Below are 16,832 nucleotides of genomic sequence, written 5' to 3'. Positions count from 1 at the left end.
GATAATGAATATATTATTCTTTTTTTTTAATTTGCAATAATAACTTTGTACCGGTAACTGATGTTTTTCCAACGTAATTTTCCTGCGCATCCAAAACAGTCAGACTTTCACCGGGTTTCTATGTGACGTCACAAATACGTTTAATTTAATCTATTGACTTCTGTATAACGGGAGACCATACAGCAAAGTTTACATTCTCGTAAAAGAAATATATCTTCATCTATGCAGTTAGATCTAGGATCTTGTATGCAAAGAAAGAAATGCGTATTAAAGGGAAACTCCAATGGTTTATCAAATTTGAGCTACTGACCAGCTTGTTCGAATCAGTCAGACATACGATCTATTTACTTGGGACAGGGAAAGGCTTAGATGAAAATGTTACTTTTTTTCTCGAGTTGTTTATCCAATGCTTTTAGATCTATTTATACAAATATATATATTTATATAACTGTATCATAGATCTGGACTCACTGGCGGATCCAGAACTTTGGAGTGGGGGGGGGGGGGCGATTTTTTTTCCAAACCCTAACCCTAACGCCAAGTAAAATATATATATTCGATATATGAGAATAAAATAAGACTGTTTCTCAATCTTCGGCGAAAACAAACAGAAAAAAAAACAGTCATGTTGAGGCCTTCAAATTGCAAGCTTGATGGTCTGCAGAAACGTATTCTCCTGACATCTACAGCTCATTACTAATTAGTGGGGTTCGGGGCGAAGCGTTTTCTTGCATTTTTCATGGCTGAAACGCATTCTCCTGACATCTACAGCTCATTATTTATCAGTGGCGTTCGCCCCGACTCCAAAAGCGTTTCCTTACACTCTTCACTGCAGAAACGCATTCTCCTGACATCTACAGCTCATTTTTTATCAGTGGGGTTCGGGGCTTTGCCCCGACGCCAAAAGCATTTTCTTGCATTCTTCACTGCAGAAACGCATTCTGCTGACATCTACAACTCCTTATTTATCAGTGGGGTTCTGGGCAAAGCCCCGACGCCAAAAGCGTTTTCTTACATTTTTCACGGCTGAAACACATTCTCCTGACATCTACAGCTCCTTATTTATTTGTGGGGTTCGGGGCGAAGCGTTTTCTTGCATTCTTCACTGCAGAAACGCATTCTCCTGACACCTATAGCTAATTATTCATCAGTGAGGTTCGGGGCGAAGCCTCAACGCTTAAAGCGTTTTCTTGCATTTTTCACTGCAGTAACGCATTCTTCTGACCTACAGCTCATTATTCATTCTATTATAAAGGACATTTTGAAAAATGTGGAAAAATATTCTAATATGAATTTATAGGCCCTTAATACATTGCAAATACAACCGATTTGTTCTTTGAAAAGATAAGATACCCCACATATTTAGATTAAGGCTTTGAGGATCGCCGCTGAAAAAAAAATTCGATTAATAATATTCAATAAAATTCAGGCATAAATTGTGAGTTATAGTCCTAAATTTATTTAACTAGAAAAATTTGAGATAGAGTAAAGGTTGGAAAAAGTCGACTAGGAAAAGATTATCTGGCTTTTGAACTCATCTCAACCGTGACTGTTATATTGAAACATTTCGTTTGAATTATAACTTTTCCAAAGAAAAGTCTTTTTAAAATAGTTATGATAAATTCATGTGAAATTACACAAACTCTGTCTGGAAATGGCAAGGGCGGTAAAGTGAAAACGATTAATCCTCGCTCCATTTTATAATTTCTACTACTGATTGCATTTTGCATTAAAGAATAGGGGTTGGGCGACACGATATAAAAATTTACTTTATAGCATATATAAATTATATTAGTGATAGATTATTTTAATTTTGTAATTTCTTACTATAATACAAAAAGAAAAATTATTGGTTTGTCGGATGGGGGGAAGGCGATTGCATGTATCGCACTTCCACCTGTTTATATTATATAGATATTCGACTAATTTTGTTCACATACTATAATTTCTCCATAAAAGTCGGACCCCCCCCCCCACTCAAAGGGTTTAGATTGGAAGGGCAGTAGAGGTATTCGCTCCTCCCCTTCCAATCGGCCAAAAGGTGAACGACATAATATAAAGACCGGTTAAAATACCCATAACAAGTTTTAATCATATAGATATTTAATTGATTCTGTTAGCAAGCTGTGATTTCTACAAATAAATAGGACCGCCCCCCCCCCACTCGAAAGTTTATGGTTGGGGGGGGGGGGGGAATTGATTCCATTGTCCCCTCCCGACCCTACCAAATGGCTAAAATACTAGAAAAAGGGGGGGGGGGGCGAAATAATCTAAAAATAGGTTGAAATATAAATAATTAGTATATATTATTAACATTCTATACCAAAATTCGTCCAAGGGGGGGGGGAGGAATCGGCCGAGTGGGGTGGAAGGAATTCCCCCCCCCCCCCCCCCCCCCCCCGATCCGCCAGTGTCTGGACTAGGCCATCACTAAGCTTAACAGCTACTGTAAGAATGAAGCGATACGATTAAATTGATTAAATAAAATGTTGTTTCTCTTTCAGTATTGTTGAGGGAAGTGACGTATGAAATAGCTTAAAACATAATCTCAAAGAATCCCGTTTTTTTTAGATGTCAAGAATTTACTGACTAATTTATTAAATATAAATGTTTCTAAGCATTTAAATACAAAATGGTAAAATGTTTACTATTACAACTTTTCACGCAGAATTTAAATATGTCAATAACTCAAATTTGAAAAACCTTCGGAGTTTCCCTTTAAGTCCGGACCTATTCTTGTTTTTCCAGAAACATTCCATCAATGGAAATTCCCATACATGCAAGTTTGGACCAAAGACTTGTATATTATATCCAGACTGGAAACCTGAAATAAATTCTTATACGCGACTGATTGATTCACAGACCTGTACATATATAGATTTTTATGTACGTAAACTCTTTTTTCAGGCTCTAAGGGGAGTCACCCCAATCAATCTTTTCTGTCTTAGAAAAGTAATGATCTTTAGTTTTCAAAGTTTAGAAATAATGCAAAATCATTTCTCGGATATTCATGCATATATATGAAACAAAGCAATTTCCTATTTGTTTCCATTGAGATAATGTTTCAAAAATCCTAGATCGAAATAATTCATGTTGATTTAAATCATCTTATGTACATTTAAATAGATTGATTACCTAGATCTTTCTAGATTATGTATCTAAAAATTGCAAAATAATAATTATAAGTCTAGAGTACTCTTATTTTTGATGTTCAATTACTAGATCAGATCTAGATCTAAAAATTAAATTATATGTTACGTAGGTTAGGGTTGAAAAAAAAACAACTTTACTTTACAAAACAATGCCTTTATCCAACTTTCTAAAAAAATTTTCACAACATTTTTTGTAGTGCTAAAAAATCTCCATGTTCAGTCTAGAGTAGTATAGTCTTATATAAGTCTATCATCTCTATGGTTTGGACCTTTTGCTAAACATTGTTACATAGAGAAAAGCGAAAATAAAAGAGTCTGAAATGTAAAAAAATGGAGCCTGAGCAATTCTGATAAAGTAGCCTCACAATAAATAAGTTATGGATAATATTAGGGTGACTTGTACGCAATGCTTACAGCGTCGCAATGGGTGATTTACTCTAGACTCTAGATGTCATGTAGATCTAGATTTGAGATTTTTACCTAACCTGTGGCCCACAGTGTGGATCCACTACAAACGTAGATCTAGGCCTACTCCAAACTTTCGTAGACCTACCTTAATTCAAAATCAATATTCTAGATTTCTAGATCTAGACATTATCGATCTAAAATCTAGATCATACTACTCAGTTACTAGAGGTCTAGATCTAGATCTGTATAGATTAGATCTAGAATGTAGAGAATCGTAACGTAATAGTAATGTCTAGAGTCTAGCTAGACTCTGCACTACAGTATAGACCGAGCATAGTATAATAGGGTTGTAGTCTAAGCTCTAGATCTATTTCTTTATAATTTATAATAAGTAATCTAGATCTAGAATTAAAAGGAATATGGGAATCAAGGATTCTTTTATTTTTTTTTTGCATTAGACTTTTTTTCAGCTCCAAAATAATTAATTTCTACTAATGAACTTACAAAAATAAAAAAAAAGTTTAAAAGTCACGTTGGTGTAGCAGCTAACTGAACGGTACCAACACGCCACTCCACCATTCTCACGTTCTTCATTTCTAGATATCTAATTACTATTAAGAACCAATCAACGTATAGATCTGGGCACAATGTGTTACCCCACCTTTTCTATTTCCCCCTCTCTCCGCAGGACGGCTTAGCCTGACCACCGTAACCACTTGTAAGCCAGTCTATGAGGGAAAAAAGGATGCGAAATGCGTAATGCAAATTTGTATTTGCGTACTGGCGGTCATTTTTGGGAGATTTTGCGTAATGAATACGCATTTCGCATAATGGTAGCAGACCTGCCTACCAAAAAAAGTCCAAATGCGTAACACGTACGGTCAAAATGCGTATCTTGGCACCAGAATGCGTAACACTTACGTGATCCTCTATTTTGTCATATATATATATAATATTAGATGTCATGATTAGATCTACAATCTAAATCTAGATCAATAGAGATGATATCTAGACTAGATCTGGATCTATGTCTATATAATGAATATAATCTACTCTAGATCTGGGCTCAAAAGTGTTACCGATGCCGTGGGTCCGCTACAAACGTAGATCTAGGATTCTAGGTCTACTCCAAACTTTCGTAGGCCTACCTTCATACTTGATCTATTCTATACTAAGACTAAGAATCTAGTCTAGATCTAGACTAGATGGTAGTAGATGTTATCGATCTAGATCTAGTCAATCTAAATTCTAAATCATACTATAAGTATAACTAGTTTGTAGGGTAATGTACTAATATTAATGTAGAGAATCATAACGTAATGACTAGCTAGACTCGAGCTAGATCTATTCCTGTATAACAAGTTATCTAGATTCTAGATCTAGACTAGATATCTACAATGTCACTCAATGTGTTTTTAATCGATAGCTCTTCGATTTTTTTTCTATACAAATGAATACGAGAATCAGGAATGCACCAACATAATTAATTTCTACTCATGAACTTACACAAAAACAAAAGTCACGTTGGTGAATCAGCTAACTGACGGTACCAACCTGGTACCAACCCGCCACTCCCTCACTCTCGCGTTCTTCATTTCTAGACATCTAATTGCTATTAAGTACCAATCAACGTATAGATCTGGGCACATTGTGTTCACCCCACCTTTTCTGTTTCGCCCCTCTCCCCACAGGTGGGCTTAGCGTGACCTCCGTGACCGCTTGTAAGCTAGTCTAGAGAGGAAAACAAAAATGCATACGAAATGCGTAACGCGACGGGTTAAATGCGTATTTGCGTACTGGCGGTCATTTTTGGGAGATTTTGCGTAACGAATACGCATTTTGCGTAACGGTAGGCAGGTCTGTGGTAGGCAGGTCTGTTATTGTACTAATGACATTTAAATGGGTAATTGAAACATTTATCAAGGCTTTTAAGTCTATACTTTATTTTAACTTGCCAGTGATTGAGCCACTGCAACGGAGAACTCAGTGCCATAAATTTTCAGGTCGTCACTGCCATCTTCAAAAGCCAAAACAGTCTGTGCTCTTTGTTCAATAAGATCCAACTGGTTGGGAGTAAGTAAAGGATGGTTCTTCATTCTCTTTAAACTTTGATAGAATTCCGGAGACGTGAGCGCAATGATATAGTTCTAGAGACAAGAAAAAAAAATGAAACAGTTTTAAAAGATTTAAAAAATGCATAGTTTCTCATGCAGATATTATTCTTTGATATCTATATATCCTGCTTTTAGCTGTCTGTCACACTTTTCATAAGTTATCCGGGCAGAAAATGTCCCACTTTCATAAAAAAATGTTGATCAATGTCACATTTTTATTTTGTATCTTTATCTTTTGACAAATAACTTAAAAGAAACACCTTGCGGTGTTTTCTTCTTGCTTATTTCATGTTTGCTGCCTAGTAGAGTCCTGTGTCAAAGCAGCATCCTGCCTTCTTTTCAGAAACTGATGTGTGCACGTTTTCTTTTGACTTTTGGTGTGTTGTCGTTCCGCATGTTTATTCATTGATTCTGTTAACCAGTTCTAGTATAGAGTATTCCTTCGCTTGGCTTTCCTTTCTGTTCAAGTTGATGAGAGGTTAAGAAAGTTTTTAGACATCACAAACATCAAAGATAAATCAGTGGAGCGTGTTGTTAGAAATGTCCATCACAGTGTTCTGTTGCACATGTAGATAAAACCAGACATTTGAATGCAGATCATAATTTTCAATTCAATCCTAGTAAGCCTCCATTTAGGTACTTCTCCTACATTTAAATACTTACACCATAAATCAATTCAGAGCCGCTAAATGTACTTTGGACCTATCATACAGTTTTCCATAATAACAGTTTTTAATTAATGGACTACACTTTGAAATTACTTAAAAATGTATGAACCCAAAATACAAGAACCAAATAGTTTGGCTCCTATTTAATGAACAAAGTAAAGAAGCAGCTTTGGACAGCCTTCACCGATGCTTTGAGCCCATAATAAAGTGAAATTGTTTGCCATGACGATACAATTCTTTGTGCCTCCCTTCGTAGAGAAATTTGAAAAAAAAAAAAAAAGCAAATTCGTCCTGCTTTGAAATCATTTTTCTTTTAACAAGAGAATAGCCTCACCATAATCAAAAGCTTCTTTGCAAACCTGTGTGCTGAATAGTGGCTGCATTTATACACAAGATTACTGCAATATTCCTTGCAGTTCTGTTTATTAAGGTACAGAATGTCAGTGCTCTAGAAGTATCTTCTACCATTTACAAATTAGTTCAGAAATGCATGAAACGAAGCAACAAAACTTAAAAAAGGTTCCTATTAAAAAAAAAGTATGTATGCGAATTACTATTTGGATGATACAAGTTGTTTAGAAAAAGTGATGTAGCAGCGACAATTGTAAACTTTTACAAAAATTGAGCCAAATCTGAAAGAATCTTCATTCCCATGCATATATACACTTTTATTATTGATATTGAGAAACATGTAGGCCAACTTTAGTGCAGCTAAATACAGATTATAAGCAAACAAATTACTTCCGTATTTTCTTTAAATAATGTGTAGTTTGTTTTTTTTTAATTCCTACATTAATTCCCATTGACATATTGGCATACACTTGAATGTTCTGGATCCACCCTTAGAATAAATACACATTATTCTTTCTAAGCGCATTTTTTTTCTTACATAGAATTAATTGACTAAATCAGCTAGGAAAAGTATTTGATGACTAGAATCTTATTGACATGAACTAGTGGATAAACACATGAATAAACACAGGATGTACGTAATAATATCCTTTAAATTAAACAATAAAATAATCACATAACTCAATGTATAAATAGAGTGAAAAATGTCTCTAACCTTGGCATTGTTACAATCATTTACTGGTCCAGTAATATGTATCCACTGTTTCACACCATCATATTGTTGTTTTAAACGGAAATGATCTTTCAGTACTATGTTCACACTAAACAGCTTTTCTATTTTGACTAAATGTTTCTTGACTAATTCTGACTTTTTACCATCAATAACAAACTCTATTCCCTGGCAGGTGCTTGCCATTGTGTCTTATATATTTTTACTTTAAAAGTATGTGAAGTGAAGCTGAATCATGTTCCATTTTATTCTGAAAATTTGTCATCAAGAATTTTGTCTTAAGAAATAGATTGATTGAGTTTGTCATTTAAGAAACCTGAAAAAGAAAATGGGAGAAAATTAAATCAATAAAATTATAAGCCAACCTATCTTAAATGTATAAAGCTAAATATGTATTTAAAACGTCTAAAACCATCTCGGATTACTTTTTCCCATTTCTTTGCTTTTATTAAAAAATCAGTGGGCCACCTTCACAAGTAGCATTTGCCAACCAGTGTGCATAATTGGTGATGAATGAATAGATTAGCCTACTATTAGACTTCATTTTAATTAAATAATCTTATAATCTATCAATCATGGTTGGATCAGAATTTTTTTCTTTAATTTCTTGTAAATCTAATCCTGAATGTAGACTGTAACTTTCAGTAGATCCAAGCGAATCTAACTAATCTGATGTAGTAGCAGTTTGATTACTTAAAAAACTTTTTTTATTCTATGTGATGTTATGCTACTCTAAACAGTTGTTACTGGGTGTTAATATAGCTGGATAGTTTTCAAATTTGACCATCCACTGGTCAAAGCAATTCCTTATTTGGACCAACTGTTACAGAACCAAAATACAAACACTGTTCTTTACATTTCATATTCTTCACTAAATCCTAACCAAATTCCATCTTGATTGATGCAAAGAATGTTACAGTGAAGAGGACACAAAAATGTCAGGTCTTGCTGCTCCTCTCCATCAAGGTAGAGAAACATTATGATAATGCAGTAGATTCAATCCCATTGCAACATCAGAGCAAACAAAAGTGTCAAACTATTGGCAAAGATAGGAATGATTCTTGACCAACCAGGGAACTTCACTTACATGAGAGTGCACAAAAAAAGGATTTGTGAATGAAACAGTCCAAATGGTACAATAGATGAAGCATTCAGTCAAATAAGATGGTTAGGTAGGTCAGAACATTTACAAAATTCATTTTAAATATCTAGTAAACCTTCATGTTAGGACCTAGACCAGTTGTTTAGCAGATACTTTGGCCTTCAAAAACGAATATTCCAAAGAGTATTTCAAGAAAGGTTTAAGAATTATTGTGGTTTTCTGAAAAGGTCTTTATAAAAGACTATAAGACTTATTGGGGTACATTGTTGGTCATAGTTAATGACTTCATACAGTCAATTGTGCTACCTTATAATCAGTTTATTGTATTAATACCTATACATATGAGATTTTTCACAATGATTTGTGGGCCATCCATTTCATCATTTGGATTTGTATACTTTTGCTGGGGATTGAATTTGAAAGGGTAAAACCTCAATCAACACCAATTTTGTGTCACATAAGTGTGGTACTAATAGAATCTGCAAGAGTGTGTTTTGTACTGAGGACAAAAATAGTTCAAATACTACAAATATTTCAACTCTCAAAACATATCAAAGAGAGGATACAAGAGAGTGATCACAAAGGCACAAGAACTCTTTTGTTCCCTTGACAGTCTAGTCATTGAATGCAATAAACCACTTTCTCATGTAAGCTTCAAATGTGATGTTGGAGTGACAATGCGGTATGAACATATATTTTGTTTGCTACAGTTATAATGTTTTGTTATGTGTAATGCACAATTGCAAGACAAATTTCTTCAAGGATAATAAAGATATATCATTGTTATAGTCACAATACCATAGGATCAAGACGCTTGTTAAATTTAGCAAAAATTATACTCATGAGATTTAATTTTATTTACAAGAATTAAATTTTATTTAGCAAGTATCAAGACAAGATAATATGACAATAAAATACAAAATATTATAGACGTCTAATCTAGAGTTGAATATTTTAAGATCAAGTAGCCATAAAATATTAACTTTAGCAAAGATTCTATACTGACTAGATACTCATTAGATTTAATTTTATTTAGCAAGTATCAAGACAAGACAAAATGACAATATAATACAAAATATTATAGACATATAATCTAGAGTTGAATATTTGAAGAAAGTCTAGATATAGTTTGACTAGAAGATAAAATTACTACCATACACTACTAGATATAGAAGTATTAAAAGAACCAGATCTAATCAAGAGTCTAGTACTAGATCTCTAGTGAGTAGTAACTAGTGTGTCTATAATTCACTGATTTATAATGTAGATAATCTACTAGTTTCTAATTAATATACCAATAAGTAATGGTATCTAGGTACATAATCCTGCTTACTCATTTTGACTGTGTCTATCATCATTTCTTCCGTCTGTCAATCAATTCAATGTGACTGGATGTGTGGCTAGTACAGTGGACTTGTTGACTTTAAAAGGCATTAAAATGGAATTTAATTAGTACATTTTACTCAAGATAAGTTCTAGGTGAAGCCAGTACAGGAGAGTAGAACTAGTAGGAGGGGATATCTACTATCGTGATCAGTTTTTCTCAAACATTTAACAGTGGCGCCTCTCCCTTGAACAAACAAAAACTTGTTTGCACCCCCCCCCCCCCAAGGGGGTGATGAATTTGCTCAATATGGCGTCCCTAAGGAAGTAATTAGTGAACAAGGACCTCAATTAGCTTGCAAGGAATTGCTCAAATTCTCTTAAAGCTGGGGTTTTAGGCACATTACGGCAAGTCCCAGATATCAACAGTCTAATGGCAAAGCCGAATGAGCATACAGTGAAAATGATTCTTAATAATACTAGAACAATGGGTTAAGACCCATATATGGCCCTCTACTCATGGGTACACACCTGAGAACAAATCATCAGACAACTGAAACAAGGTGTTATGGAGTGGGTGTGGGGGTGTTTCTATGGTGATGGTAGGAAGAGGTTAGTGATTGGTTGTGAATGATGCAACATAGGTGGCATTGTCATCATTTGGTCTTAGTTAGGAGATCATCATCATCATCATCAAACTCCATTAGAGTGAGGGCTTGAGAGGCTCAAACCCTGCTGTCTTGCGTAGTGCATAAGTCAGCAAGTCTGGGGCAGTCAAACAGAATATGAGGCACAGTTTCCTCTTCTTCCGTGAATCAAAATTTGGCCATTGCCGCGAGAAATATGAGCCAACAGGACAATGGCCTGTCCTGCACTGTGCTATAATAGCTTGCTCAGGCCTTGAAAGCCTCCATCACAGGGAAGTGCGGTCAGGGCGCCTCATGCACTCCCAGACTCTACAGGCTTTTTGGGACTTGTCCCAGCACTCAAACCACTTTTCCTTTTCTGTTTTTTGTATTATAGCCAGGGCTTGATTAGTACATTTTACTCAAGATAAGTTCTAGGTGAAGCCAGTACAGGAGAGTAGAACTAGTAGGAGGGGATATCTACTATCGTGATCAGTTTTTCTCAAACATTTAACAGTGGCGCCTCTCCCTTGAACAAACAAAAACTTGTTTGCACCCCCCCCCCCAAGGGGGTGATGAATTTGCTCAATATGGCGTCCCTAAGGAAGTAATTAGTGAACAAGGACCTCAATTAGCTTGCAAGGAATTGCTCAAATTCTCTAAAAGCTGGGGTTTTAGGCACATTACGGCAAGTCCCAGATATCAACAGTCTAATGGCAAAGCCGAATGAGCATACAGTGAAAATGATTCTTAATAATACTAGAACAATGGGTTAAGACCCATATATGGCCCTCTACTCATGGGTACACACCTGAGAACAAATCATCAGACAACTGAAACAAGGTGTTATGGAGTGGGTGTGGGGGTGTTTCTATGGTGATGGTAGGAAGAGGTTAGTGATTGGTTGTGAATGATGCAACATAGGTGGCATTGTCATCATTTGGTCTTAGTTAGGAGATCATCATCATCATCATCAAACTCCATTAGAGTGAGGGCTTGAGAGGCTCAAACCCTGCTGTCTTGCGTAGTGCATAAGTCAGCAAGTCTGGGGCAGTCAAACAGAATATGAGGCACAGTTTCCTCTTCTTCCGTGAATCAAAATTTGGCCATTGCCGCGAGAAATATGAGCCAACAGGACAATGGCCTGTCCTGCACTGTGCTATAATAGCTTGCTCAGGCCTTGAAAGCCTCCATCACAGGGAAGTGCGGTCAGGGCGCCTCATGCACTCCCAGACTCTACAGGCTTTTTGGGACTTGTCCCAGCACTCAAACCACTTTTCCTTTTCTGTTTTTTGTATTATAGCCAGGGCTTGATGAAAGCTTACAGCCAGTTCAGTGGGTGGAATTTGCCCTCCCTGGTGGGCCAAAGAGTCTGCAATTGTGTTGCCAGTCACACCTATGTGACTGCATACCCACTGCATTATTACAGGGGTGCCATAGCGTTGTTTAATGTTATGTGAAGCCATGATGACAGTGTTGATATTGGGGGGCCATGGTCTGGGGCTTTGCAAAGCCTGTAGTACAGATTTTGAGTCAGTGACTACAACAATCTGTGTTGCCCTCAAATGTCCCTCGCCGAGTTGAGAGTCAATGACTTTTAAGGCTTCACAGATTACCATGGTCTCCGCATCAAAACTGCAAACACTACCACATGGTCCAAAGATTTTGACTGTGTAAAAGTCAAGAAAGTCGATGTAGGCTCCTTAGCATGCTCTTCCAGAATCTATTGATGCCGACCCATCAGTGTATGCAAAAATAGCACTGGGCTTGAAGGTATTAATGATCTCCAGAGCTAGGATTTGAAGGTCGTTAGATGTACGACTTAGCTTAGTAGTTAGGAGATGACTTCAGAACGTGAAACTGAAAGGCTGTATTATTGTATTGAGTTAGATTTTGTTAAGAAATATTATTATTAAGATCTACTACATTTATTTGATCTCTTGTAAAATTGATTTTGTCTATATTATAAATAAAGTTCTACTTAGTTTGTTCACAAAAAAAATTATTCAAGTTTTATTAGTTAAGATTTATTACGCATACAATGGTTTAGTTGTCTAGCAGCTACAAGTCAACAATCGGTAACAACACTCATAAAAATACACCACTTTTACAACTATTCACTATTAATAGTAACAAACACGGGAGGCTCTTTAGTAGGGGAGGTGGCCATTTACTATATTTTCAACACATTTATGCAAACAGTTTTAGATTTTTTGTTAAAAAAAAAATTTTTTTTGCATTTGGACACGTAACTTTGCAAAGTGCCTACGCTCCTACCTTTAGTTCCACACCAGAGGCCAAAGACATGTTCTACGACAACCTTTCATCTGCTCTCAGTGAGATCCCAAATACAGAACAGGTTACTATCCTCGGCGACCTCAATGCGCGTGTTGGATCTGACACCTCTGCATGGGACAGCTGTATTGGGCGTTAGTGTCGGAAAAGTAAATGAAAATGGACAAAGGCTCCTCGGGGTTTGCTCACCACACTCCCTCTGTGTCACTAATACCTATTTCAAGACTAAACCGCAGCACAGAGTATCTTGGCGGCACCCTCACTCTAAACACTGGCACCAACTAGAACTAATCTTGGTAAGACAAAAGTGCTTAAAATCTGTCAAGTTTACCAGGTCCATCACAATGCAGACTGTGACACAGATCACTCCTTGTTATGTTGTAAGATCAATCTTCTCCCTAAAAAAATCCACCATACCAAGAAGATTGGAAGACCCCAATCGGATGTAAGCAATATGTGCCACCCTGATATCCAGATACAGTTTGCGGGATCTTTTGAGCGCGACTACAAAAGTGCTTCTGGAAATAAAGCAACAGAAAAATGGGAACACCTCAAGTCCACCATACAAAAGACTTCCCTGGACATCTTAGGAAGAAAACTTACAAAGCGAAATGATTGGTTCGACTCTAAATCAATTATACTTGCCCCTGTCATCAGAGCAAAGAGAGATGCACTCGCTACATACAAGGCAAAACCTACCGAATGCAACCTGTTAACTCTGAACGAAGTTAGAGCCACTGTGCAGAGAACAGAACAGATCTGTGCCAACGAATACTGGATGAGAATATTCAGCTTGCTGCTCTAGCAGGCAACATAAGAGGGATGCATGAAGGAATCAAAAGGCTGTCGGACCTGCCCAAAACAAGGTCAGGACCTCTTAAATCAACCACTGGGGAAATTATCACAGACAAGAGCGAACAAATGCACAGATGGGTCAAACATTACTCCCAACTCTACGCCACAACAAGCTCAGTCTCTGCCTCAGCCCTGAACACTATCAACCAATTACCCACAATCAATGAACTAGATAAAGTACCCACCCAATTAGAACTCAACAAAGCCATAGACAACATGGCTGCCAGCAAAGCCCCTGGATGTGACGGTATTCCCCCAGATCTTCTGAAACAATGCAAAACTACACTAAGCCAATCTCTACATGAACTGCTCTGCAAATGTTGGCAAGAAGGTGCTATACCACAGGATCTGCGGGATGCTAAGATCATCACTCTGTACAAGAACAAAGGTGACAGAAGTGACTGCAACAACTACAAGAGAATCTCTCTCCTAAGCATTGTAGGTAAAGTCTTTGCACAAGTGATATTTCCCAGGCTACAAAAACTTGCTGATCAAGTCTATCCAGAATCACAGTGCGCTTTCGCTCAAGGAGATCCACAATTGACATGATTTTCTCTATCCGTCAACTTCAGGAAAAGTGCAGAGAGCAAAGGATGCCTTTGTACATTGCATTCATTGACGTGACAAAGGCCTTCGATATAGTTAACAGACAGGGCCTCTTTAAAATTTTACAGATGATATGCTGTCCACCCAAGCTGCTAAATATTATTGTCTCTTTCCACCAAAATATGATGGGTACTGTGCAGTTCAACAGCGCCTGCTCTGAAAGTTTCAGTATAAACAGCGAAGTCAAACAAGGATGTGTCATGGACCCTCCCTCTTTGAAATACTCTTTTCAATGCTAATCAACCACGCGTTTGACTAATCCACCGAAGGCATATAATATATCTTCATTCCAGATTTGATGGCAAACTTCTAAATATTGCCAGACTGAGGGCCAAAACTAAAATTAGAACCACCCTCATAAGAGATATGCTCTTCGTGGACGACACAGCGGTAGTGGCACACTCACAAGAGGAGCTTCAGTCACTAATGTCTCGCTTCTCTAATGCTTACAAAAAGTATGACCTAACCACAAAGAAAATTAATGTTATGGGACCACCTGTTACAGCACCACCATCCATCCTCATTGATGATAACAAGCTTGATACCGTAAATGAATTCTGCAACCTTGGATCTACAATTCAAGATGACCTGTCTCTAGAATAGGAGATAAAAAAAGGCATAGAAAAAGCCGCATCAACCTTCGCTAGACTCTGACCAAGAGTTTGGGCAAACCAGAAGCTCACCATAGCAACCAAAATTGAGGTCTACAAAGCATGCATTCTTAGTACACTACTGTGGGGCAGTGAGTCGTGGACTACCTACACAAAGCAAGAGAGAAAACTAAACTCATCCCACTTGCCCTGTCTACGAAGGATCTTAAAAAATAACATGGAAAGAAAGAGTGTGTAATACTGAGATCCTCACGAGAACAGGCCTTCCCAGCATCTTTACAGTCCTCTGCCAACGCCCCCTGCGCTGGCTCGGACATGTTCACCCGATGGAGGACAATCACATCCCAAAAATCATTCTGTATGGGCAACTTGCTTCTGGCTCAAGAAAAACTGGTCGCCCCATCTCCGTTACATTGATAAAAAGGGATTTAAAATCAGTGAACATTGATACTGACCATTGCGAAAACATAGCCTTAGACCACACAAGTTGGAGAGAGACGGTAACCAAGAAAGCTATGGACAGCGAGAAAATATGGACCTCAGCTCTAGAAGAAAAGCGTGTTACGCGGAAAATGGCCAGTTCCTCTACCACCAAAGCGAAAGCCACCTTGACCTGCAATATATGTGGACGAAAGTATCTCTCCAAAAAAGGGGCTCCACAGCCATATGAAAAAGTGTTTGAGATGAACCATAGTCATCCTACGACTGAAGGAGGTCAATGATGTACTGCATTTATAGAAATCCAAACCATTTGACCAATCTTGATAAAACTAGGCATAAATGTTCATTAGAAAATCATTGCTGTCCCACTGACAACCGCAGGGCCCTAAGAATGAAAAAATATCCAAGCATATCTATATTAAAGAACGAAACTTTTTAACAAATCGGGTAAATCTGTTTTCACAGTATTTTATATTGGATATTAATACTTCGGCTAAACTGGTAAACCCATTTTCACACTCTACTTTCTTTTTCATGTCAAAATATAAAAAAAAAGGGAAAATTTGCAATGTTTGACATAGATCTAAATCCAATCCACTAGATCAGTAATACCCAAACTAAGGCCCGCAGGCCATGGTTCATATCCGAGTATTATATATAATAGTCGGATATGACCCATAACCTGCGGGAATTAGTTTATAAAATATTAGATAGAATAGATCTAGATCTAAAATCTAGATCTATTATTTATACTAGTTATAGATTTAAATGATTAATAATATAAATAGATTTATAAATTATAATTAGAATAATGAAAAATAAATTTATTTAAAATGATCTACTCTATTAACTCTATATCAGATTATTCAGATATATATATATAATAAAATATAATAATAGATCTATATTCTATATTATAAATAAATCATTAATTTATTAATACTTAGATATAGATCTATTTTAAATCTATATATATAATAATTATATTATATAGATCTATAGCTTAATAATAGATTTCTAATTTCTAGAATCTAGTTTTAAAAAAAAAAGTAGATTCTCCTCTAATTCTAACTCTAGCCCTAGTCGCCCTAGAGTCAGAGTCTATACTTTTAATGCTAGATGGTAGAGATTTATACTAGTAAAAAGTATAATTCCTACATCATAGTTTAGAATATATTATTATAATATAGTATTTATATTTTTTTATAATTATATAGATCTAGTACACTACTGAGTACTAGATTAGATTAGTAGAGGCTAGACTGTAGTGTAGAATCTAGTCCAGATCTTCTCTACTAAGCTATTTCTAGGTTAGCAGATAGATCTACACACTAGTCTAGTCTACATCTCTAAGTATTAATATACGTTATATCTATTTATAAGTATATATGATAATTTGTTTAACCTATCAAGACGTGTTAACAATTTCGATTAAGTGAATTAGATCCACATCTAAGTGGAAATGACGCAAAGCGTTTTGAGGAAATGAAAGGGGAATTCCCAGATACGGGTAACATGTAAAACAAGGATCAATATTTGCGTTCATTTGA

The 16,832-nt window shown here is 36.5% G+C and overlaps 1 protein-coding gene across 4 annotated transcripts in view; it reads right to left on the bottom strand.

Moving 5' to 3' along the window:
• Positions 1–16,832, bottom strand: part of LOC106070498 (uncharacterized) — a 33,619-nt gene that overhangs the window by 16,409 nt on the left and 378 nt on the right. Inside the window, exons 1-4 of one of the 4 annotated variants that reach the window (XM_056034839.1) lie at positions 16,688–16,779; positions 9,859–9,946; positions 7,409–7,739; positions 5,516–5,707 (exon numbers count right to left, since the gene is read on the bottom strand). In XM_056034839.1, the coding sequence (XP_055890814.1) occupies positions 5,516–5,707; positions 7,409–7,609 (393 nt within the window). In that variant the 5' untranslated portion in view covers positions 7,610–7,739; positions 9,859–9,946; positions 16,688–16,779. Of the gene's footprint in view, positions 1–5,515; positions 5,708–7,408; positions 7,740–9,858; positions 9,947–16,440; positions 16,594–16,687; positions 16,780–16,832 lie in introns of those variants that run through there. The other 3 variants (XM_056034840.1, XM_056034841.1, XM_056034842.1) reach the window with 3 other exon arrangements.

The sequence above is a fragment of the Biomphalaria glabrata genome, chromosome 7 (assembly GCF_947242115.1).
Source record: "Biomphalaria glabrata chromosome 7, xgBioGlab47.1, whole genome shotgun sequence".
NCBI lineage: Eukaryota > Metazoa > Mollusca > Gastropoda > Planorbidae > Biomphalaria > Biomphalaria glabrata.
Note: the sequence above shows the minus strand (reverse complement) of the source record. Positions and strands in the feature narration are given on the sequence as shown.